The sequence below is a fragment of the Ursus maritimus genome, unplaced genomic scaffold, assembly GCF_017311325.1.
Source record: "Ursus maritimus isolate PB19 unplaced genomic scaffold, ASM1731132v1 scaffold_14, whole genome shotgun sequence".
Lineage (NCBI taxonomy): Eukaryota > Metazoa > Chordata > Mammalia > Carnivora > Ursidae > Ursus > Ursus maritimus.
The window spans coordinates 44,667,462-44,690,372 of NW_024423786.1; the positions used below are offsets into that span (position 1 = coordinate 44,667,462).

The 22,911-nt window shown below is 54.1% G+C and overlaps 1 protein-coding gene across 6 annotated transcripts in view; it reads right to left on the reverse strand.

Annotated features, from left to right (window-relative positions):
• FCHO1 (FCH and mu domain containing endocytic adaptor 1) overlaps positions 1-20,353 on the reverse strand; it is a 29,045-nt gene extending 8,692 nt beyond the window's left edge. The window contains exons 1-17 of one of the 6 annotated variants that reach the window (XM_040629051.1): positions 20,254-20,292; positions 15,474-15,518; positions 14,643-14,713; positions 10,456-10,547; positions 9,360-9,434; positions 8,347-8,488; positions 6,504-6,656; positions 6,174-6,278; positions 4,385-4,483; positions 4,196-4,292; positions 2,719-2,763; positions 2,525-2,603; positions 2,010-2,034; positions 1,584-1,641; positions 961-1,139; positions 852-876; positions 407-458 (exon numbers count right to left, since the gene is read on the reverse strand). In XM_040629051.1, the coding sequence (XP_040484985.1) occupies positions 407-458; positions 852-876; positions 961-1,139; positions 1,584-1,641; positions 2,010-2,034; positions 2,525-2,603; positions 2,719-2,763; positions 4,196-4,292; positions 4,385-4,483; positions 6,174-6,278; positions 6,504-6,656; positions 8,347-8,488; positions 9,360-9,434; positions 10,456-10,547; positions 14,643-14,669 (1,253 nt within the window). In that variant the 5' untranslated portion in view covers positions 14,670-14,713; positions 15,474-15,518; positions 20,254-20,292. Of the gene's footprint in view, positions 1-406; positions 459-851; positions 877-960; positions 1,140-1,583; positions 1,642-2,009; positions 2,035-2,524; positions 2,604-2,718; positions 2,764-4,195; positions 4,293-4,384; positions 4,484-6,173; positions 6,279-6,503; positions 6,657-8,346; positions 8,489-9,359; positions 9,435-10,455; positions 10,548-14,642; positions 14,714-15,473; positions 15,519-17,099; positions 18,714-20,253 lie in introns of those variants that run through there. The other 5 variants (XM_040629050.1, XM_040629047.1, XM_040629052.1 and 2 more) reach the window with 5 other exon arrangements.
• Positions 20,354-22,911: the final 2,558 nt, after the last annotated feature.

The following is a 22,911-nucleotide window of genomic DNA, read 5'->3' on the forward strand; positions in this document are numbered from 1 at the left end:
CCCCCCCCCCCCCCCCCCCCCCCCCCCCCCCCCGCGTAGTCTCCACCTCCACAACTGAAACTGCCCACCGGTGTCTTCCACGACATCGCCTGCTGTATTTCTTCATAGCACCTGGAATGATCGGACATGCTCTAGCTTACTTGCTGTTCCTAAAACCTGAGCCACTAGAATGCGAATCTGAGAAGGAAGACCTGTCTTGGTCCTGTCTCTGAACCCAGAATAGCACGAGCTATATAGCAGGTGCTCAATAAATGTTCATCAAATGAATGCCTAAGTGGTTCCTCAAAAACAGCATGCCCTCAACTCCCTGCCAGGCTGAGAGAAGGGGAGTAGGAGAAAGGAGTTGGGGGCGGCTTCCACCTCCCCACTCACTGTTGGCCAGATATCCCACGCCTGTAGGACCCACCTGCTGGCTCTTGGGGCAGATCGAGGCCTCTGTGGTTTCCCAGCAGCGTCCCCTACAAGAGATGCACCTCCCTGAGCATTCCTGTCACCCTGCCTACCGTTCGCCTCCGCCCCCATCCCCCGGCCACAGAATAAGAGAATAAGGCTTAGGGCCGTGCAGCCAGCTGCCCAAGGTGACCAGCAAGTCCAGCAGAGAGGGATTTGAGTCTGAGCCAACCTGTCTCCAGGTTTTGGCTTCTTTTCCAGCCCGGCTCCTTCCCTGAGCTCTCATTTAATTCTCAAATGACCCCATTTTATAGAAGAAGAGACTGAGGGTCAGTGTGGGTAAGCAGCCTGCACCAAGTCACACAGCAGAGCTGGGATTCAAACCCACGCTCACACTCCAGGCCCAGCCTCCCCTCGACGTGCTCCTCCCCAAACCGAAGACCCCTTAACAGGCTGCTCACGTGCAGAATGGCGTTTCATGGTGCCCTGTGGACAAAGTGGGTGGCATCAGGACGGGCACGTCCCGCCAGCCCCACCAGCCCCACCCAGAACACCCCCCCTGTGCCTCACCCCTGGGGCGGGAGGAAGGATGAGGCTGCCGGCCGTGGCCCTGAGTTGGGCGGCAGCCACCTCGGGGCTGCAGGCGGGGGCCCGGGCAGGAGCGGGCTTGATGTGCACATAGAACTTGCGGGGCTCCTCGTCATCGAAGTCCGAGTCACTGGAGGAAAAGCGGGCAGGCTCCGCCGTGCGTGCGCCACAGTCAAGGGGCCAAGCAGATCCCAACATGGGGGTCTCCCTCAGCTCAGCCCTCAAACCTGCCCCTTCCTGCTCACACCTTTCCAGGCCCTACACGATCCCATCTCTCCCCAGTTGCCACCCTGGCCTTGCCACATGTTTTTGCTCCAAGTCTTTGCACGAGTGTGCCCAGCCCTCACTAGCAAATTCTCATTCAGATGCTAAACCCCAACACTGATGCCTCCTCCTCCGGGAAGCCCTCCGGGCTGCCCCTTGCTCTCTCTTGCTTGGCCCTGACCCCACAGGGCAGGTATCTTTATTTGAAACTGCTTTGTCTACACCGCAGGCTCCCTGTAGGATGGACACAGAGAGAGTTGCTATTAGCGGAGGCATCACTGCGGGCAGACCTTAGTCCTTGCTGCGTCAACAGTTTCCCCCAGGGGGCACCAGGAGGATATTGTTCTGGGTCACATCAGGCCGGACCGTGAAACCTTCTTCATCCACCTCTGGACATGTCTAGGGAGACAAGCAGTGAGTCAGGCTCCCCGCTACTGAACCTCCCCTCTCACCCTGCCACGCTGCCTCCCGCCTCTGGGCCCTGACTCAGACCTAAAAACAGCCCCAACGGCAATAACAGTATTCCCTGGGGCTGCCAGGTTCTTGAGGGAACAGAGTATGGCATTGCCTGTCCTGAGGTGGTGAGACTGACGGGAAAAGTAAAGCTAGGTGGGGACATCAGTCCCTCCCACGTGGCCCATGGGAATTTGTGGCGAAGATGAGATTGAGCCCCTGCAACTCCAGGCTTGGCTTCCAGGCTTGGGGGCCGAGGTCAGATTGAACCCCTCCCACTGGCAGCCCGGCCTGGCTCCTCCCATGGTACTCACCCCTGAATCGGGCTCCAGGGAATCTCTGGGGGTGGAGAAAGAGATGTTCATGTCAGCTCTTCCACCTCATCTGTATGTCCCCACCCCCAACACTGGCACCTGGGGGCGGCCCGGAACTGCGTTGTGGTCCTGAGCTAGTCCTCCAGGGGATGGGGCCCAAGGGTTTGCCTGGGGCTGGGGGCAGTGAGTCTGGAGTTAGCTGAGCTCAGAGTGTTCTCAAACAGCTTGGCAGGGGAGGAACCCTGGGGCTAGTCTGAAGGGCTGGCTTGAAAAAGTAGGGAATGTAGGGGCTAGCCTCGGCAGGGAAATGATAGGGCTAGCTGTGGAAAAGGAAGAATTTTGGACTAGGTTGGGCAGTGGGAATATTGAGCTAGCCTGAGACAGAAGCTCTAGCCTGGAACAGGAATTCTCCTGGGCTACCCTCAGCAGGGAACTTCTGGGATAGGACAGCCTGGGAAGGGGGAAGGGCTGCTGGGCTAGCCTGGGCCAGGGCTGGGCAGGGGGTGCTTCCTCACACAGCTGCAGGTGGCTCCCGCTCCCGCCGGCTCAGTCCTGGGAGGCGAAAGGCCTTGGCTCCCCGCAAACGTTTCATTGCTGAGAACAGATGAGGGGGGTGCAGCTGAGCCCTGGGGGTGCCCCCTTCCCCTTCAGATCTGCCCTTGCTCATCCCCACCGTCCAGCCTGGGCATCCAGGCCCAGACGTACTTGCCTTCCTGCAGGGCAGCCGCACTGTAGGCCTCAAAATCCAAAGGCCCTGAGACAGAAGAGAGCGAGAAACTCAGCCTGGCTGGGAGACCGAGCCTGGGAAGGAGAGCAGTCGCCCTTGGACTCACAGTGGCACCTGGGTCTGAGCTCAAGGCCAGTCAGGGTCCTGTGTGTGAGCCGAGATGCTGAACAAGCCCCAGGGATGGTCATGAGGGGGAGGGGCCAGGGGTTCTGGTCCCACTTTGGGATGGACCGGAGGGGGTGATGCCTGAGTTACTTCTTCTACCTCCAGCTTTTCTCACAGGCACTTGGGTGGGTCAGGGGATGGACCAGGAGTCTGCGCGGTGGACTGAACCTCACGTGCCAAGATGAGGAGCTGGGACTCTCTCCCAAAGGTGATGGGGAGCCATGGAGGGTATATGAGCAAGAGCAGGGCATAACAGATCATAACAGAGCAAGAGTGGGGCCCCACACCCAGAGATATGGCCTGAGCCAGAGCTGAGTTATAGAGACAGGAGGGATTAAGGACTGCTGTTAGTGGTTGACTTGGGGACATAAACTGTATACCAGCATTTACTGAATGCTTACTGTATGCTAGGAACACACTTTGCCCTTTACCTGCATCAAATTACTGAAGATCCATAACTTCATTAGGTGGGGATTATTATCATCCCCACTTTACAGATGAAGAAACTGGGGCTCAGAGAAGTCAAGACAGACATTCAAGGTCACACAGCAAGCAATGAAGAAAAGACACAGACCCAGATCTGACCCCAAAACTTTTGCTCTCAACCCTTCCCCGACCCCTCATCTGGACATTTTTTTCAAATTGGTCCTTTGCTCAACAATCCTCAATGGCTCCCTTAGGCCCTCAGGGTAAAGTATGAACAGTTGGGCCTGGCATTCAAGGCCCCTCTGGTATCTGGTTGTAAGAGATTTACATATAAGATGGGGCATCAAATGACCCCTGGCTGGCTCAGTTGGAAGAGCACATGACTCTTGATCTTGGGGTCATGAGTTGGAGCCCCACGTTGGGTGTAGAGATTACTTAAATATACTCAAAAAAAAAAAAAAAAAAAAGGATGGGACATCAAATCCTTTCCTGTTTGGGCTGTGGAGTTAGCTTTGTCATCAGCGCATTTTTCTGATGAAGACACTGAGGTGCAGGGAGGTTCAGTGCCCTGCCTCTTGAGTATTGTTCCTTTTTTTTTTTTTTTTAAGATTTTATTTATTTATTTGACAGAGAGACAGACAGACAAGCAGAGAGAGAACAAGCAGGCGGAGCCGCAGGCAGGAGAGGGAGAAGCAGACTCCCCACCGAGCAGGAAAACCGACACGGGGCTCAATCCCAGGACTCCGGGATCATGCCCTAAGCCGAAGGCAGACGCTTAACCGACTGAGCCACCCAGGTGCCCCTGAGTCTCGTTCTTTCCCTGCAGCTGCGGCCCCAGAGCCCGAGCCCCACAGATGTCCCAACTCACCAGGCTTCTCCCGGCCTGTGCCCTTGCTCTCTGCAAACTTTCTCAGGAGCATCTCCACGCTGACGTTCTCTATGTTCTGCTTAAATTCCTCATGCACCTGGGCCAGGTGAATCGAGTGTGTAACTGGGCACAGCCAGGGCCCCTTGCCTGGCGCCCTCTGCTTTGCTTCCCACCCCGGGCGCCACTCACCTGCCCAATCTGCACGTGGGTATCCTCCACCGAGTGGGCATAGGAGCCTAGCAGCGCCTTCATGTGCCGCAGGTGGGTCTCCTCCATGGCTTGGAAGCGCTGAGCCGGGAAGGGAGAGGAAAATGGGAAGGTGGAGGCCACCGGGAATGGCCAGGTGACCCAGCTTGACCAGTCAGAATGTGCCAACCCCCTGGCCTCAGTGACTGGTGTGGGAAAGACCCAAGGAGCATCTTCCCTGGGACTTCAGCTAAAACTATGGGAAATGAAACACTTTTATACCCTGAGTCAACGAGTTGGTGGGATTCATGTGGGGGGTGCTGGTGACGACTTTGCTGTGCACACGCACACACACACCCATACACACCCAAAAGGCCATCTCTACTTGAGAGTGAAGCCCCCAGGGAGAAAAACAGACTCGAAAAGCAGAGACACAACTTCCTGCCAACACCATTTGAGTCCCTGGATCCAGCCATGCCTGAAGCTCTCCCCTCAAACTTCTCAGTTCCCTGAGCCTATAAATAAATCTTCCCTGTCAGTTTGAATGAAGGTTTCTATCATTTGCAATTTTCTATCACTTGCAAAGTCAGGAAAAAAAATCTGATTTCTAATCCTGAGATTCCAATCTGCTTTTTTTTTTTTTAAGATTTTATTTATTTATTTGACAGAGATAGGGACAGCCAGCGAGAGAGGGAACACAGCAGGGGGAGTGGGAGAGGAAGAAGCAGGCTCATAGCGGAGGAGCCTGATGTGGGGCTCGATCCCGTAACGCCGGGATCACGCGCTGAGCCGAAGGCAGATGCTTAACCGCTATGCCACCCAGGCGCCCCTCCAATCTGCTTTTTTATACATTTGGGTAGACAGAGTCCCAGAGAAGTACAGTGTCTCATAAAAAGGTTACATAGCCGGTGAAGAATGGAGGCTGGAGCAGAACCCAGGTCTTTCAGCCACCACGAACTGTCAGTAGACTCTCGGCTTCTAAATCCTACCCTGCTCTGTTCAAAAACCTTGTCAATATGGGGCGCCTGGGTGGCTTAGTCGTTAAGCATCTGCCTTCGGCTCAGGGCGTGATCCTGGCGTTCTGGGATCGAGCCCCACATCAGGCTCCTCCACTGGAAGCCTGCTTCTTCCTCTCTCACCCCCCCTGCTTGTGTTCCCTCTCTCACTGGCTGTCTCTCTCTCTGTGTCAAATAAATAAATAAAATCTTTAAAAAAAACACAAAACCTTGTCAATAATAATAGAAATAGGGCTGCCTGGGTCGCTCAGTCAGTTCAGCATCTGACTCTTGAGTTCAGCTCAGGTCACAATCTCAGGGTTGTGAGATCAAACCTCGTGTCAGGCTCCACACTGAGTGTGAAGTTGGCTTGAGATCCTCTCCCTCCCTCTCTCTTTGCCCCTCCCCCTTCAAACAAAAAAACAAACAAATAGATCTTTAAATAGTAATAGAAATAATAATACCTTCTAGAGTGGTTTCTATGCACCTGGCACTAGTCTGAAAACTTCCCATGTAGGGACTCATTTAATCACCACAAAAACTCTACGAGGCAGGTACTATCACTGTTCCCATTTTACAGATGGGGGGGTACTGAGGCACAAAAAGGCTTTGGCTTTTGAAATAATAACGCCAACAACAATCCGAATAGCTAACCAGCTCCAGAATCCTATGTCTTGAATCCTGTGATTTTAAGGCTCCTGGGAGTCGAGGGTCTCAGAGGTTCTGGACTGCTGAGACCCGTAGATCCCGGGCCAAGGACTGTGTGGAGCTCCAAGGTCCCACTGCCTGGTTCTTACCAGAGCTGAGTCCAGCATCTTCTGCTCAAAGTCAGCGCGGGCTGAGTTGTACTTCTCCACCGAGCGCCGCAGGCTCTCTGCCGCCTTCCTCGTCTTAGTCTCTGCCTACGAAGCACAGGGAGGGGATGGGGCGGGAGGGGACACACGGAGGATTTTTCCCCCCGGAGCCCATCATCCAGCAGGTAGACTCCTTGGGGCGCCCAGGGTGTGATGACCACAGAAGGTTCAATGAACCACGAACGCTCTGGGATATGTTTTCATACCCCCATGGCACATTGCTTGGACCTGCGAGAGCTCACAGTAGCTGGGGACCTACGACTGGGGGCCCACCTTGTCCATCTCCTTCTGGCTGGTGCTCTCCCTCCGCAGCCGCTCCTGGTCCATGCAACGGTTCAGGTAGTTCTCGCGGGACTTGGGCAGGAGCTGGCTGACACCTGCGAGGACCTGCACAGCGTCCAGGGTGCCCACGGCTTCCTCTTTGCACTGCAGGGGTGGGGAAGGGGGAGCGTGGGTAGCACCTGAGGCCCCCACCGGGGTGCAGGACCTGAGCGGACGGCAGGAGCACAATGTGAAAGTCCCAGCTTCCCAAACACTCTGTGGGGTTCCCGATCCCACGGAGTACCTTTTATGAATATTCTATTAATTTCAAAAATTTTAACTTTTTAAATAGGAATATTTACACAGGGTTCCTATTACAGAAAGTTTTAAGGGGGGAGCTCAGGAAAAAACTTCCCACTCCCTGATCCCCAGCCTCCCAGGCCTCTGCCTTGGAGTTGATAGGTCTCCAGAAATAATTGGCACGTAGACAAGCAAATGTGTTTGTTCTAGCCAATTTTTTTTTAATGACAAGTAGGCGCAATCTCTGTTTAACCCACAGCTTTTTCGGCTTTATAATCAATTCCCAAGATTATTCTGTATCAGCCCACAGAAAATGTCCTTGTCCCCCAGGTTTTTTTTTTAAGTAGCCTCCACGCTGGGCACCCCTCTCATCTCCCATTTAAAAAAAAAATCATGGTAGGGGCACCTGGGTGGCTCAGTTGATTAAGCATCTGACTCTTGATTTAGGGTTGTAAGATCAAGTCCCATGTGGGGGTCTGCCCCGGGTGTGGAGCCTGCTTAAGATTCTCTCCTTCTGCCCCTCCAACCCCCTCTCCCTGTCTTAAAAAGAAAAGAAAAGAAAAGAAAAGAAAAGAAAAGAAAAGAAAAGAAAAGAAAAGAAAAGAAAACTCATGGTAAAACACACATAACAGAAAATCTACCATCTTAGCCATTAAAAAAAAAAAAAAGCTCCATGCCCAGCCATTTTTAAGTGTACAATATTAACTATTACCACTCCCTTTTTAATTTTTTTTAAAGAGTATTTGTTTGAGAGAGAGAAAGAGAATGAGCAGGGGGGAGCGGCAGGCAGACCGAGAGGGAGAAACAGGCTTCCGACTGAGCAGGGAGCCCAATTGGGGACCCGATTCCAGGACCCCGGGATCATGACCTGAGCCGAAGACAGACACTTAACCGACTGAGCCGCTCAGGCGCCCCCAGCTTCCTCTTCAAACAGGGATCGGTATGGCTCTGGGCCAATAAAACTTTATTTATTGGGGCGCCTGGGTGGCACAGCGGTTAAGCGTCTGCCTTCAGCTCAGGGCGTGATCCCAGCGTTCTGGGATCGAGCCCCACGTCGGGCTCCTCTGCTATGAGCCTGCTTCTTCCTCTCCCACTCCCCCTGCTTGTGTTCCCTCTCTCTCTGGCTGTCTCTATCTCTGTCGAATAAATAAATAAATAAATCTTAAAAAAAAAAAAAGATTTATTTATTAAAAAAAAAACTTTATTTATTGGCACCAAGGGTCATATAATTTCCACTTGTCGCGAAATCTTCTTCTTCTTTTGATCCCCGCCCCCCACCACTATTTAAAAATGTAAAAACCATTCTTAGATCTCAGGCTCTACAAAACCAGGCTGGATTTGGTCTGTGGCCCATAGTTTGCAGAGCCCTGGTCCAGACTTTTGAGTCTGCAATTTAACAGGGCCCAGGTCTGCGGGGGTCTGGGTTTGGTGTGGAATTGACAGAATTCTCAGAGGCACACGCCAGGGGCCAGAGGTTCAAAGGCCCCGAAATTCTGGGATCTTTCCAGCCCCTGCCGCCCCCTCCACCTGGCTGCGCAGTGCCCACCACACACACCTTTTTGTGCGCCTTGAGCTGCTCCTCGCCGTAGCGGAGCACGTCCTTGATGAGGTCCTGCAGCTTCCGCGTCAGCTCCAGGTGGCAGAGCGCCAGCTTGTCCGAGGACACGCGGAAGACCTCCCAGAGCGGGCCAAAGGTTCTGGAAACAGGTCACACCCAGGGTCCAGCAGGTGCAACCCCCCCCCCCAGGGCCTCCTCAGACAGCACACCTACTGTGTGCCGGGCCCTGCTAAGCACCTGCACGCACAACTACAAGGCAGGCCTGGGACAGATGGGGAAACAGAGGCAGAGGAGGCTCCACAGCTCCCCCAAGGCCCCTTAGGAAATGAATAGCAGAGCTGGAATTTAAACCCAGGCCCTGAGGCCCTAGAGTCCTCACTCTGGACTCCAGGCTCTAGCTGCCATGCCGGCCTCTTTGCTTTTCCTTGAACACGCAGAATCCACAGTTGCCTCAAGGCCTTTGCACTGGCTGAACTGGTGCCTGGGTCTCTGACCCAGATACCCTGTAGCTGGCTCCATCACATTATTAAGGTCTCAGCTCACGGAACCAAGCCCACGCCAGAGGAAGCACCTGACCTCTCATGCTCCTATTTCATCCTCTTCCTAGAGCTTTTCACCGCAGGAAAGGACTTTTGTTCACGTTTGCAGTTAAGGTCTGTTTTGCCACACACCCCACAGGTAACACGGCATGAACATGGCATGAAGGTGACTGGGGGCTTTATCTGTCTTGATTGCTTCTGGGTGTCCAATACCCAGAATGGTGCCCTGCACACAGCACGTACTCAGTAAATATGTGCTGAATGAACGAATGAGGTAGTAAGTGAATGAATGAATGAATGAATGAATGAATGAATTACATTCCTCTGTCCAATTAGCCCCTTAAGTAGGGGACGGTTGATTCCCTAGTCTACATATCACTTGTGTGAAGAGATGTCCACCCAAGAGCAGACTCCTGATACCCCAGGACCCTGCAGCCTCGGTGACCCCCTCCCCAGCTCCAGCCCACTCACCCCATGGGGGTCCCATTGCTGGCCAGTTTGGAAAGTTTCGCCATTGCCTTTGAGTAGGTCTCCTCGATGGTGGCCCTGAATAGAACAGAGAAAAGATGCAGAAGGTTCTGGGCATCCTTGGGAGATGCTCCATCCCCCTGGGCCTCAGTTTCCCCATCTCAAACATCTGAGCAGTAGCTCTCAAGGAGGATGGTACAGTCCCCAGCTGGGGAGAGACATTTTGGAAAATCATGGGCGCAGTTAAGTAATATGTTTTAAATACAAGAGTGGTAGGAAGAGCAGTAGCAGTATGAGCTCAAAAAAATTTTGAGCACATACTATAAATGCTTTATACGCCTTGTCTCGTTTAATTGCAGGAGGCAAACTCATATTTCCTTCTTCCCTCTGGACAGACACTGTTAAATGCCTACCTAATAGCCACTCACATTTTCACCCAGATTAACAGAACTTCGATTTTGTTCGGGGCAGCAATGTGCCCAATTAAAACCCACGGAGGCATTTTGTAATAGAGGCACCCAGATGGTACCACAGGCAATCGTGGATGGATCCAGAAGCTGAAGGCCCTCAAAGTAAAGAATGCCCCTGTCCTGTACAGCTTGGACGGGTCCCTCTATACAGCCACAGAGAGGAAAAACCTCGTTATAATCTTTTGAACTCTGCTTGCATTTAATGGGCATTCAGCTAGTGAGCAGCCGGGGAGCAGAAGGCTGTCTTACAATTTGAATGTTTTATGTTTTCTGGGATATGGATGTCGGAGCATTTACATGCCGAAATGTAGATTACTTCATCACGCATGTGTTTTATTATACTCAGTGCATGAGATTGAGTTTTCGAAATTCCCCTTGTAAGTAGGTCATATCATCACCTCTTCAGGAGGAAGCGTCAGAAACCTGGGAATGGTTGACAGGCGGGCATAGGGGCTGACAGTGTCGACAACCGCTGGTTTCCAGGACGGTTCAAGCAGGTTGGATGTGGCGTGGCCGTAGTGGGAGGTGCAGAGGAGAGGCGGGGAGGAGCCAGGGCGGGGCCACGAGGGGGGAGGGGCTGCGTGGGCTGTGGGGCGCGGCCAGGGGTGGGCGGGGCGTGGGGACCTCACCTCTCCCGGATGAAGTCGGCCAGCTCTTTGGTGGAGATGGGCCCCTGCTTCACGCTGTGGTACAGGACCTCGAAGCCATGGTTCTTCTCACCCTGCAGGGGATTGGAGGCAGAGACTGAGTAAAGGGGTGGAGGAGACATCAAGTTGCCTAGCAACGGGGGCGTGGCCGGAGGAGCCAACCAGCAGAAGCCCAACCCCTTGGCAGCAGGGATTGCTTCAGGCCTGAGCCAATCAGCCTGTGGCCTAGCCCCTTGGTCACAAGGATTGGTTCATGGGCCTTCCGTTGGCCCAATCAGAGAGAAGCCTGGAGGTTTTGTCCCACGGCTGAGGGAGAGATCGTCTTTTACGCGGGTTGTCTCTGTCTCTGTGTCTGCGTCTTTCTCCGTTTCTCTGTGTCTCTCTGCCTCTGTTTCTGTCTCAGTCAGTCTCCTCCCCTGTTTTCCTGTCTGCACCTTTCTATAAATGAGGAATTATGTGGGCATAGGAGATATTGGAAGCCAAGTGGAAACCATGAGATTTGGAAAGAAACTGAACCTGATGGAGTCAAAAGAAAAAGTATGTTGAATCGAGCTACTGCATCAAACCCAGCCTGAAAGTCGCCTTTCCCTNNNNCGTTTCACCTTTGTGAGCCAATAGAACCCCTGTTGGTTAAGTCGCTGTTTTCTGTTGCCTTCAACATGGAAACACCCTCTCTGAGATCCCTAGAGCACAGTCTGGGTCTGATGCCTCGCTCAGGACCCAGCAATGTCCAGTACGAGGTGGCGCCAAAAAGGGAATTTGAGTTTATTGAATAAATGAACAAATGAGTTATTCTGCTGTCACTTGGGCTGGTGGGAACAGTACCTTTACCTGGGTGCCTTGCACGAAACCTCTTTCCTCCCAGGTCTGGGGTCACCATGGTAGGGGACGCCAGAGCTGTGCTGTGATCTGGGCAAGTCACTGTCCCTCTCTGAACTTTTAGTGGCTCCTTCTTAAGATGGCACAGGGGAGTCATCCACCTCTCATATGAGGATGAAGTAAACACCAAGGTGGTCCACATCAGGGTTCCCCAAGTCCCCAAAGGCAACCCTAGTTTTTGCTAATTCATGGTATTAGTTGACAGTTTGTGTTAAGTTTGCTTGTCTCTTCTCCAAATATGTTGACTTAAAAAGGCAACTTTTACCACTATTCTCATTGGAAGCCCTGGATCCCATGCCGTAATGAAAGGGACAGGAAAAAAATAAGGCAACAACTGTTTTCATCCCAGCCAGATCCTGTGACATGGGAAGGGGCGTCATGTCTGAACACTGAGCTGTTCATCAAAAAGGAGATCAGCTGGGGTCTGAGGAACTGGAGACATTTTAGCACCAGATGGGGTCTTATAAGTAGGACCAAAAGAAGAAGCTTGTGGAGCGATCCGGAGTTACTTAACTCCCAACGCAAATCCCTGAAGTGATCTCTTTGGCAGCTGGTCCTCCCTTAATGGTGGTTTCCTCCATCTTCCTCCAACCTGCCGAGTTTACCCTCCCGCTTATCTGGAAACTGGAAGGCTGAAGCCAGAAGTCACAACCAGATAACCCTTCTTGCTGCACAAATGGAGAAACTGAGGCCAAGACGGGCAGACCCCACACAGCTTCAAGCTCAAATCTCCCAACAATCACTCCTCATTCTAGAATCCTTGATAGCTCCCTATTTCTCACCAGCTGCTTAAGTGCAAAGCCCTTAGCTTGAAATGGCCTTTCCAGCGTCATCTCCCAGCATCCTCTTGGCCTCACCAGTAAAACGACAAGCAATGCACAGACATACTGTGTCTTCCTGCCACCGCACCTCTGCCTGGGCTATTCCTGCAACCCGGCAACCCGGCTTCATCTCTTTTCCACCCATCCAAATCCTTCCACCTCTCAAGGACCACTTCCAGGCCCACCCCCTTCAGGAACCTTCTCAGACCCTCACTTCCCTGAATGTTCAACGTTGCTCCCTCCTGCTTCCCAGGAATATGTGTCAGAGCCTCCTTTTATGCACTGGGTCACTCTGAGCTGCTGACTTTACCTCTCTGGGCCTCAGTCTCCTCATCTGACAAATGGGGACAATGACAGCACCCACCTCCCAAGAGTCTTGGTGAGATGAGGCGGGGACGGTGCTGAACACAGGGCTTCCTGTGCAGCGGTGAGGACTCAGCAAACAGGCCCAGCGGCCCCCCGCCTGCCCCACCCAGGGGATCCTCGGGTAAGGCTGCACCAGGCACCGCCGCCCAGGCCAGCATCTGGGGCTGACTGGGAGCCAACCACTGGCCCGTTTCCCAGACCTGGCAAGGCCCCCAGTGGTATCTGCCTCTCTCGGGCTGTGCTGGCAGCCAGGGTCCTAGGAGGGGCTGTCTTGGGTCTGCATCTCTTATCAGAACCTCTGGACTCCAATCTCTCCCCTTTGCTAACCCCAGAGGGATCTTTCTAATGCAGCTTGACCGTATCCCTCTCCTGCTCACACTTCCCCCATGGCTCCCCAGTGCCCTCGTTGCCTCCAGGCTACCTAGGCCCAGTGGGACTGGGGTATCCCCATCTGGCTTGATCTCCCCTAACTGGAGCCTCTTTCAGGCCAGCCAGGGCACCAGTGCCACCTAGCTAAAGAGCCACCGATACAAACAATCGATGAAAAGAAACATTGCCAGTGACAGACATCCCAGGGGACTCCCTGAGACCTAGAGAGGCAGGAATTTCATCCCCTTTCCCAGACGGGAAAATTGAGGCTTGCAGACACAAAATCACTTGCCCAAGCGCTCCCAGCAGAGCTCAAATCAAATCCTGAACTTAAAGCCCTTATCTACTCTGCACTGGGCTATCTTTGGGTGGGGAGTGCATTGGGGGTGGCTGCTATTTTCTCTCTGCTGATTTGAATTTTCTGCAGCAAGCTTGAATGCCTCGTGCAATTAAAAAGAATTTAAAATAAATGTAGGTGCCTCATGCCATTAAACAGACTTTAAAATAAATGTAGGTGCCGTTGTCAGGGTTCCGAAACGTGGGCAACAACTGATCATCAAGCAGTCAACTTCCTTACACAGAGGCACCAGAAGGGGCTCAGAGATGAGCAGCCCCTTGCTGGGGTCACAGAGCCATTCAGAGAAAAATCCAGGGAATCTGACCCTTGGGCAGAAGGTGGAGGTCAGGCCCCATCCCCCCTCTGCCCTCTCCCCACACCCCCTCCCTGCAGGTGGCAAGGGGGTGAGGCCCCTTTAAGAAAGCAAGTGGCAGTAAGAGGAGCCCCAGCTGGGGAGGGAGAAAGGGAGGGAACCGGCCTGTTGCCAGGGGCAACCAGTTGCCTAGCAACAAGCTTCCTCTCTGCAAGCTTAGGGCCCAACTGGGGAAGGGGCTTTCAGCCCTGGTCCTTCCTAGACTGTTATGTTCATACATCCTCTGTGGCTCCCCATTAGCCTGGGGCTGTAAGAGGAGTCCTTGTGCCCTCAACTGGTCACCCGTGCCACACTTCTGGGCTTTCGCTCAGGCTGTTCCTCCTGCCTGGAATGCCTTTCTTACATCTTGGAAAATCTCAGCCTTCAAAGCCCACAGGAAACATGGCTCCGTGTCTTGACCCCTCCTCTGGTTGTCCCCAAAGCTGGGCCCAGCCCTGACCCTGGATGGCTGAAGACTTCTGGCTGGCTCGGTCTCCCAGATTGTGAGCTCCTTGGGGTCAGAGCCAGAATGAAGTCTCTTGGGGGCCTCAGCACCTTCCACGGTTGGTTGGGTGTGGACTGGTGGTGGCAGGGAGGGAGGAAGGGAATGAATGAATGAATGAAAATAAGTTTGTCTCAGGTCACAGTATGTGGTCCCCAGCCCGGAAGGCAGAGGGGTGAGGGGGCCACTAGGTTCAAGTCAAGAAACCCCCCAACACTCCAGGATGGGAAAGATGTGGAAATTCCCGGGCTGAAATGACCCCGGATCCTGGAAGTTCTGGCCCCGGGTTTGAGCCCTGACACTTCATTTTCTCACCAGGCCATTTAAGATAAAAGAATCCTACTCTGGGCCTTAGTCTCCTTGTTGCTCAAGCTGTTACTTGCCCAAGGTCACAAGACCCATGAAGTTGGAGGGTGTAGATTCAAACCCAGCCTGACTTCTCCCACTTTAACTTCTATGAGTCGCAGACCCTCCACCTGTCCAAGGCTCTGCCCATAAGCTGCCAAGTCCTCCCATATTCATCAAAATAAAAGCAGGTCTTACCCAAAAATGCTCGCCAAAATACGACATCCTGATGCCCTCTGTGGAGACCCCCGCAGGCTCCTGTTTAGTGCCTGTCCAAAGAGAGAAGCAAATCTGAGCTGTAAAGCCATGGCCAGCTTGGGCCTAAGGAAGGGAAATTCCAATTGTCCTCCCCATGGAGGAGGAACAGAGAGGTTGGAGGAGGAACCAAAAGCCCCAAGGCTGGGAGCATGCCAGGGCCCCTGAGATGATTCATCCCCAGGCCTGGCTCCCAAGTAGCCCCCATTCTAGGGGGACAGATCTGGATATAGATGCCCCAAGTCCTGTGGGGTCAGAGCTGGACTGGATAGAGGGATGGGCGTTAGGGAGCCTAGTCTAGAGGAAGGGGCATGGGAGTTGGGGTTTTCAAGCACAAATAAGAGTTCACTGGGGGGCAGAGTACTGGATGAACTCCAGCCTAAGCAGAAAATCTCAGGGCCATTTCACAGATGGGAAAACTGAGCCATCCCCTATAGGAGGGAAGCCACTTGCCAAGGTCACAGAGCCAGGAAATGACAGTTGATTTGCACCCTGGGCCAACTGAATCAAGACCCGAGTACTCAGCTCTACGCTGGGCTACTCCTGTGGGAAACGGTCTGCTGAGAGATGGACACCGGGACTGTGATCGGCCACAGGGGGGTCAGGGTCCCTGAAGTGTCCCCAGAGATCCCTTGGGGTCTCCCAAATCCCTCTACAACAGTCCCCACCCCATGCACACTCCTGGAATGGAGAGCTCACCCCTCACCATGATGACCCAGCTGGCAATGGTGGCCCCATGAGTCCCAACCCTGACTCCCAGAAGCCAGTGTTCACCTGGTGTCTGAGTCACTATCCGGCTCTGTGCCTCAGTTTCCCCATCTGCAAAACAAGAGGGAATGCCTAGAAGGGGTCTTGCTGGGGGAAGCCAGGCCTCCCTGCAGAGGGGGCTGGGCCAAGCCGCCTGGCAAGGAAGGGACACTTGGTGTCCTTGGCACGTTCTCGAGGCTGGGCTTGTCACAGGAGCCCGCAGGCCTCATCCATAATTCATAACCCCTCGGCAGCAGCTGGGAGCCCAGGAGGCACAGTGGCAGCAGGGACAGGGCTGGTGACCGCAAATGGGAAAACTCCTTGGGCCTCACAGGGAAAGGACCAAGCGAGGACCTCAGACAAGCCTGCCTTCACTAAGCCTCAGTTTACCTAAACTTGAAAGTGAGTTTAATTTGAACCATTTTCCTCTAGCTCTAGGTTCCTTGACTTCTGTAAGTTACCCAGCAACCACCAGGTGCCCACATGACAAGGACAATGCCAGGCTCATGAGATGATTCAATTCTGGGTCTGGTCCCTGAGGAGCCCCCAGACTAGGAGTCTAGAGCTGGATGCAGACACGCCAGTCCTGCAGGCTCAGGGCTCGGTCAAAAGGAAGAAGGGGCTGTGGGAGCCTGGACTGAAGGAGGGGGCATGGGAGTTGGGGGGTTGAAGCATGAATAGGAGTTCACCAGGCAAAAAATTATTTGATTCCACAAATATTCCTGATGACTACCCTGTGCTGGGTGATGCTGGGGCCCCTGAGAAACCTGTCACTGGTGCTGTCCCTGAGGAAACCCAGTCTGGTTGGGAGGGAGGGGCATGTTGGGCTGACATCCCAAGGGGGAAAAGCCCTCAATACCCATCTCATGTCTTCATTTCTGGCCAGGATTTAGGCCCTGAGAATCTCCAAATCCCTTAGAGCTGCGCTGACTGATATGGGAAGCACTAATCTCGTGTGGTGTCTTAATTTTAAACTAAGTAAAATTAAGTACCATTAACTGCCCAGCTCCTCAGTGGGGCCAACCTTGCTTCCAGGGCTCAGTAGCTACATGGGGCTGGTGGCCGCCATACTGGACAGCACAGAGAAAGTTCTGCTAGTAGATGCTTCTTAGAGGATCTGAGGAGCCACTGGGCCCAAGTTCCCCAGAAACCGAGGATCTCACCACTGTTTTCACAATCCAGTTAGACGGCCCCTCCCCCCACAATATACTGAAGGCCAGTATGGGTACCCAACCCCCCACCAGGTACCGGCTCATTCAACCTTCATGGCCACACCATGGGGCCCAGTCCCATCTTTACAGATGAGGAAACTGAGGCACAGAGAAGTAACTCACTGTCCTGGGGTCACTGTGATTTTGTCCCTGGCCTGTCTGCCAAAGAACTCCTGTTTGGAACCACCGCATGTGGCTCTGGGTCTCCGTGTCCCCTCTGCTGCCCCATGGCCAGCCCCACCACTCAGAACCGTGACGGAGGGCAGGGGGGCAGAGCGAAGAGTGGGCCCCCTGCCCTGCAGGTTCCTGCCGAGTCCAGAAAATGGCACCTGCTGCTTCTCTTGGAAACCCCAGGCCAGGCAGTGGGGGGGGGGCCCCCCTTCTGTTCCTGAGAGGGGCGAGGAAAGGCAATGGGGGGCCTCCGAACAGGGCTCGAACTCACCGGACAGGGCAGCGAGTGGGGCTGGGGCCCCTGACAGGATGGGCATGAGGAGATGGCCACGCGGGCCCCTGCCACTTCCGTCAGCGCCAACCAAGCGGAGGACTGTGTGCGTGGGGGACAGGAAGCTCACCCTGCCCCGCCTACCGCCCAACTGCCGTCTCACCTCCCCCACCAGGCCAGCACCCCTGGGACTTCTCTGGAACTGGGCCAGCCATGGATGGGTAAACAGAGGCACCTGAACCTGAGCACCCCCCCCGTCCAGCCTGGGGCTGTTATTACCCAGCAAATAATAATTATGACGACAATGGTGAAATAGAGCAGGCCACACATTGCGTCTGTCCCGGGCTAAGCTCTTCCACATCTCACCACCCTGGGGTGGGCGAATGACTCCTTCTTCACAGAGGGGGAGCCAAGGCTCAGAGAGGGGAGCGTACAGGCTCATGTCTGTACAGCCAAGACTCAAACCCAGGGCCGCATGAAAACTTTCATAGGCCCCTTCCTCTAATAAAAAAAAAAAAAAGAAAGAAAGAAAAGAAAAGAAAAAGAATTTAAACTATATGTTGCAAATGGCACTGGCACGGAGATGAATATATTAACATTATGTATTAAAATGTATTCCTGGACCCCAAAGCTCATCATGGGCCTCTGGAAGTATTGTGTCCAAAACACGGTGGCCTCTGTATGTGATGGAGAAAGTCGCTTTGCTCGAACCCAGGTCTCTGGGCCTCCAGAGCACCAGGGCAGAGCCCAGAGATGGACAGGGACTTGCCCAAGGTCACACAGCAGGCCGCCAGCTGACCAGGATGCCTCCATCTTCTGGCCGCCCAAAGCACCGAAGAGTCCCCCAGGGGGTGCCTGACACCAGCCCCAGGCGCTGCCCGGACAGCCTGCTTCCCCAGCACCAAATCCCCAAAACCCACAGCTCTGCACTGGGCGGAGCACGTGAGCAGGCCCAGGAGCAGACAGAACAAGAGAGGAATGGAGTCAGCAAAGAAGGCAGAGCTCACTGCCTCTGAGCCACCTGTCCAGAGCCCCTGACCTCGTGCTATGACCTTGCGCCTGCCCTGACCGTCGCACCTCCAGGGTCCTATGAAACAGTCCCTGATAGTTTGCTTCCCCCAGACTCCAGGTCGTGCACGGTGGGGCCAGTTTGAGATGTCTCTCTTCCTTTCCAGTGACTAGCCAGCCTCTTGGCCATGCTGTTTCGGTGACCTGTCCTGTCATGAGCCTCCTGCCTTCTAGGCCCAGCCACCAATGACCTTTACACAGTCTGGCTTGATTCTCACAGTGGCGTTTCGAGGCAGTGTCTCATCTTAGCCTTCACCCCAATGGGGAAACTGAGGCACGTGCTCTATGTCACACAGCGACCAGGCTGTCCAGCTCAGGAATTTTTCGGTCCTCCTCCACTAGTCACCTCCCTCTTTCTCATCTATTTGGCAAACGCCTATTGAGCACCAACTGTGTACCTAACTGCCGGGCTCTAGAGACACAGCTGGCAACACCCTGGCAGACTCCTCTCTCTCCTCCCCGATCCCGGTCAGCTGTGACCCCGTTTATGATCACTAATATTGTAATTAGTATTATAATGACCATGTCTGTATTTACAGGGCTCCCATCTTCCCACAGCTCCTCTGATCTTCCAAGGGGGATCCAGCCCATTCCACAGAAGAATACACCAAGGCCCAGGGGGGCAAAGCCACACACGGGGAGAATCAGTTTGAACCCGGGGGTGTCGGAATCCCAGCCCCAAGCTCACCCCTGTGTCCACTGTGGAGTCAGGGGATAGGCTGGCCTGGTGGCTTCCACCTCCTCCTACAGCGACCCCACCCAGGAACTGGCTCGCCCCTGGCGTGGGTGACAATATATGGGTCAGGGTGTGCCCCAGGCAGTCCCACTGGTAAGACCAGGGTGGTGGAGCCCCTGTTCCAACCACTGCAGCTTGGTAATATGTTTTACTGTCTGGCAGAATAACCCTTTCCAGCAAGGCCAGAGTGACCACGAATCCATTCTGCAGTGCAGTAAACTGAGGCTCGGAGGCCAGCAAGGCATGTCAGGGGGTCTCCAAACCCATTGCCCTCTCACCCCCAAACCACTGACATCTTAAGCGAAGGAGGGAGTTATAGTCTGGCATATGATGGGGTGTGTGGGTTTCAGAATCTGTAAAATACAGCTTCCGATGCCCTTATCCCCATTTTCAAAGGAGAAAACCAAGGCTCACAGAGGTGCTGTCACCTGCCCAAGGTCACCAGTAAGGCAGGTCCAGCAAAGCTGCCTCCTGGTCCCCACTGCGGCTGGGGCAGGCAACTCCCAGATTTGAGGCAGATGGAGGGGCCGCCCACCCCACAACCCTCCTCCGCACCCCACAAGCAGTCAGCCTCCGGCAAGATCCCAATTTACCTCGATTTATTTTAATCCCCAAGAACAGATGCTGCTGCCCACCCCCCACTGAGGCAGGGACCACCCCCAAGTCCATGCTCCAGGCCCTTTCAGGCCTGGCCTGGCCAGTCCCTGCCAGGCAAGAGGCCACACTGGCCCCCCTCCCCAGAATTGCAACTTTGGGGGTCCCTGCAGAGGATGCCAGTGAAACACCCCCCAACCTCATCCCTGCGGTAGGGGACTGAGATAGAGCAGTCTAGAGGAGGGGCCTGGGGAGCCCCAGCTCCTCCTCCAGGCCCATCAGGGTTCACAGCGGAGAAAAAGGGAAGGGGGTTCTTCCACCTCGGTCCTCAGGGGTCTGCAGACCAGAGCTGGGAGGAGGGAAATTGAGAGTGGTCTCCACTTCGGCTGTCCTAAGTCCCAGGCTGGAGGGAGCCCAGCACCCCCATCTTTGCAGCCCTGGAACCTACACCCAGATCCAGGCTTAGAATAAAGGGATTTGGGGAGGGGTCTCACGTCATAGCCACACTCCTGCACGCTCCGGTTCTAAGCCAGGAGACGGGGGACTTGGAGAGGGGTCCCTATCTCCCTCCAAAGACCCTAGATGATGGCCGCGGGGAGGCCGGGGGGCCCACCGCTCAGTCCCCCACCCCCAGTTCGCCATCCCTCATGCCCCGCCGCGCCTTTGCCCCCAGTGGCCTCCGGGGCTACTGGGCGCGGTGAGCATGAGGGGCTGCGTGGGCCAGGGGATTAGGGGGGTCCCGGAGACAGCACTCACCTCCCGAGCTCTGGCCAAGCCCCGCGCCCGCCGCCACCTGCGGCTCGGTCTCTGACACCCGAGCCCGCCCCGCCTCTACCTCCGAGGTTGCGGCGCGGCAGCCGCCTGGCTCCGCCCTCGGGGCGTGGCGTTGAGAGTCCCCACCCACAAGACGGCACCCGGAGGCAGGGGCGGGCTTGGAGTCCGCGCGGCCCGCCATTGGGCCATTTAGGCGGCCAGCTCCGTCAGTCCCGCTAGCTGATTGGGTGATCCAGAAACGGGGCTCCTTTTTATTACCCTCCCTTCCACCACCCGCAGTGTATTTGCATAAGTTAAAGCAACAGGCTCCTCTCCCGCCACCTGAGACCCAAGGGGAGGAGGAAGGGGTGGTCACAGTTTTTTGAGGTCCCACTGTGTGCCAGGCGCTGAACTGGGCTCACGTGCTGTCCCCCACACACTTGTGGGCGGGACGTTATTGGTTCCCATTTTACAGATGGAGAAACGGACTCCGCGAAGACCGAGAACTTGACAGGGGGCCACGCAGCAAGTCCGCACCCTTGAGGGCAGTCTCAGGAGCTGGCCCCAGGACTGGGAAGAACTATCCCCAAGAACGCTGTCTTGTCACAAATCAGAAAGTCTTCCGTCTCTCTCACCTGGGCCCTCATAAAATGAGATTTATACAACGCTCCTGCCATTCGACCCTCCACTGGAACACTGGGGTGACCTCCTCTCCCCAGGCCTGCTTCCTCACCGGGGTCCACTGCTCAGTAAGGGCAGCCCAGGAGCATGGGCCAGAGGCCCTGGAATCCCACAGTCTTCTCCTCACGTCCTCTATGTTGGTCCTGCTGGCGCCTTGTCTCTGAAACACCCCACTTCGTCCATTTTCCTGTATCCTCCCCCCCCCCCCCCCCCCCCCCGTGGCCCGTGGCCCGTGGCCCATAGCCCCTGGCCCGAGGCCAGGCCTAGAGGCTGCCTCAGCTTCCTACTTGGGCCTGTTGTTGCCTCCACTCCTGCCCAGAACAAACCCTGCTCCCATGGCAGCTACGGATTTGGTTTTGCTTTGTTTTGTTTTTTAAATAAACAATTTATTTTAGAGCTGTTTTTTTTTTTTTTTTTTTAAAGATTTTATTTATTTATTTGACAGAGATAGAGACAGCCAGCGAGAGAGGGAACACAAGCAGGGGGAATGGGAGAGGAAGAAGCAGGCTCATAGCGGAGGAGCCTGATGTGGGGCTCGATCCCATAGCGCCGGGATCACACCCTGAGCCGAAGGCAGACGCTTAACCGCTGTGCCACCCAGGCGCCCCTTTAGAGCTGTTTTTTATTTACAGAATTATTGTAAAGATGGTACAGAGTTCCTATGTATCCCACACCTAACTTCCCCTATTATTAACACCTTACATTAATATGGTACATTTGTCACAATTAGTGAACCGATACCAGGATATTATTTATTTATTTAATTTTATTTATTTATTTTTAAAGATTTTATTTATTTAGGGGCCCCTGGGTGGCACAGTGGTTAAGCGTCTGCCTTCGGCTCAGGGCGTGATCCCGGCGCTCTGGGATCAAGCCCCACATCAGGCTCCTCCACTATGAGCCTGCTTCTTCCTCTCCCACTCCCCCTGCTTGTGTTCCCTCTCTCCCTGGCTGTCTCTATCTCTGTCAAATAAATAAATAAAAAATCTTTAAAAAAAAAGATTTTATTTATTTATTTGACAGAGAGAGAGAGGGCACAAGCAGGAGGAGCAGCAGGCAGAGGGAGAAGCAGGCTCCCCGCTGAGCAGGGATCCCAATGCAGGACTTCATCCCAGGACCCTGGGATCATGACCTGAACCAAAGGCAGATGCTTAACTGACTGAGCACCCAGGCACCCCACATTATTTTTTTTAAAGATTATTTATTTATTTGAGACACAGCGTGTGAGAGAGAGAGAGCACAGGAGTAGGGGCAGAGAGAGAGGGAGAAGCAGACTCCCCACTGAGCAGGGAGCCGGATGGGGGCCAGGACCCTGAATCATGATGTGAGCCAAAGGCAGATCCCTAACTGACTGAGCCACCCACGTGCTCCCAGGACATTATTATTAACCAAAGTCCATGCATTATTCAGATTTTCTCTGTTTTCCCTAATATCCGCTCTCTGTCTCCACATTACATATAGTCCTCACGCCTCCTGAGACTCCTCTGGGCTGAGACAGTTTCTAGGACTTTCTTGCTTTTGATGACCTGGGCAGTGTTGAGGAGAACCGGTCAGGTGTGTTGTGGGAAGTCGCCCAGTTGTGATTTGTCTGGTGATGTTTCAAGATTGGCCTGTGGGTGACAGGTTTTGGGGGAGGACCACAGAGGTGAAGTGCCCTGCTCGTCACACCAAGTCCACAGGACATGCCATCAGTGTGACTCTTCAAGGTGATGTTGACTTGGATCGCCTGCCTGAAGTGGCCTCTGTCAGGTGTCTCTGCTGCAAAGTTACTCTCTTCCCCCAGTCGGTGCTGTGCCCTGCGGAAGGAAGCTGCCATGCGCAGCCCACACCTAAGAGGTGGGGAGTCACGCTTCCCCCCTGCACAAATGTTTTTGAATTCCTCTCTTCTCCCTGTTTCTCTATTCAATCATTCACATCAGTATGGACTCATGGATATTTATTTTATACTTTGGGTTAAAATTCAATACTACTTAATTGATT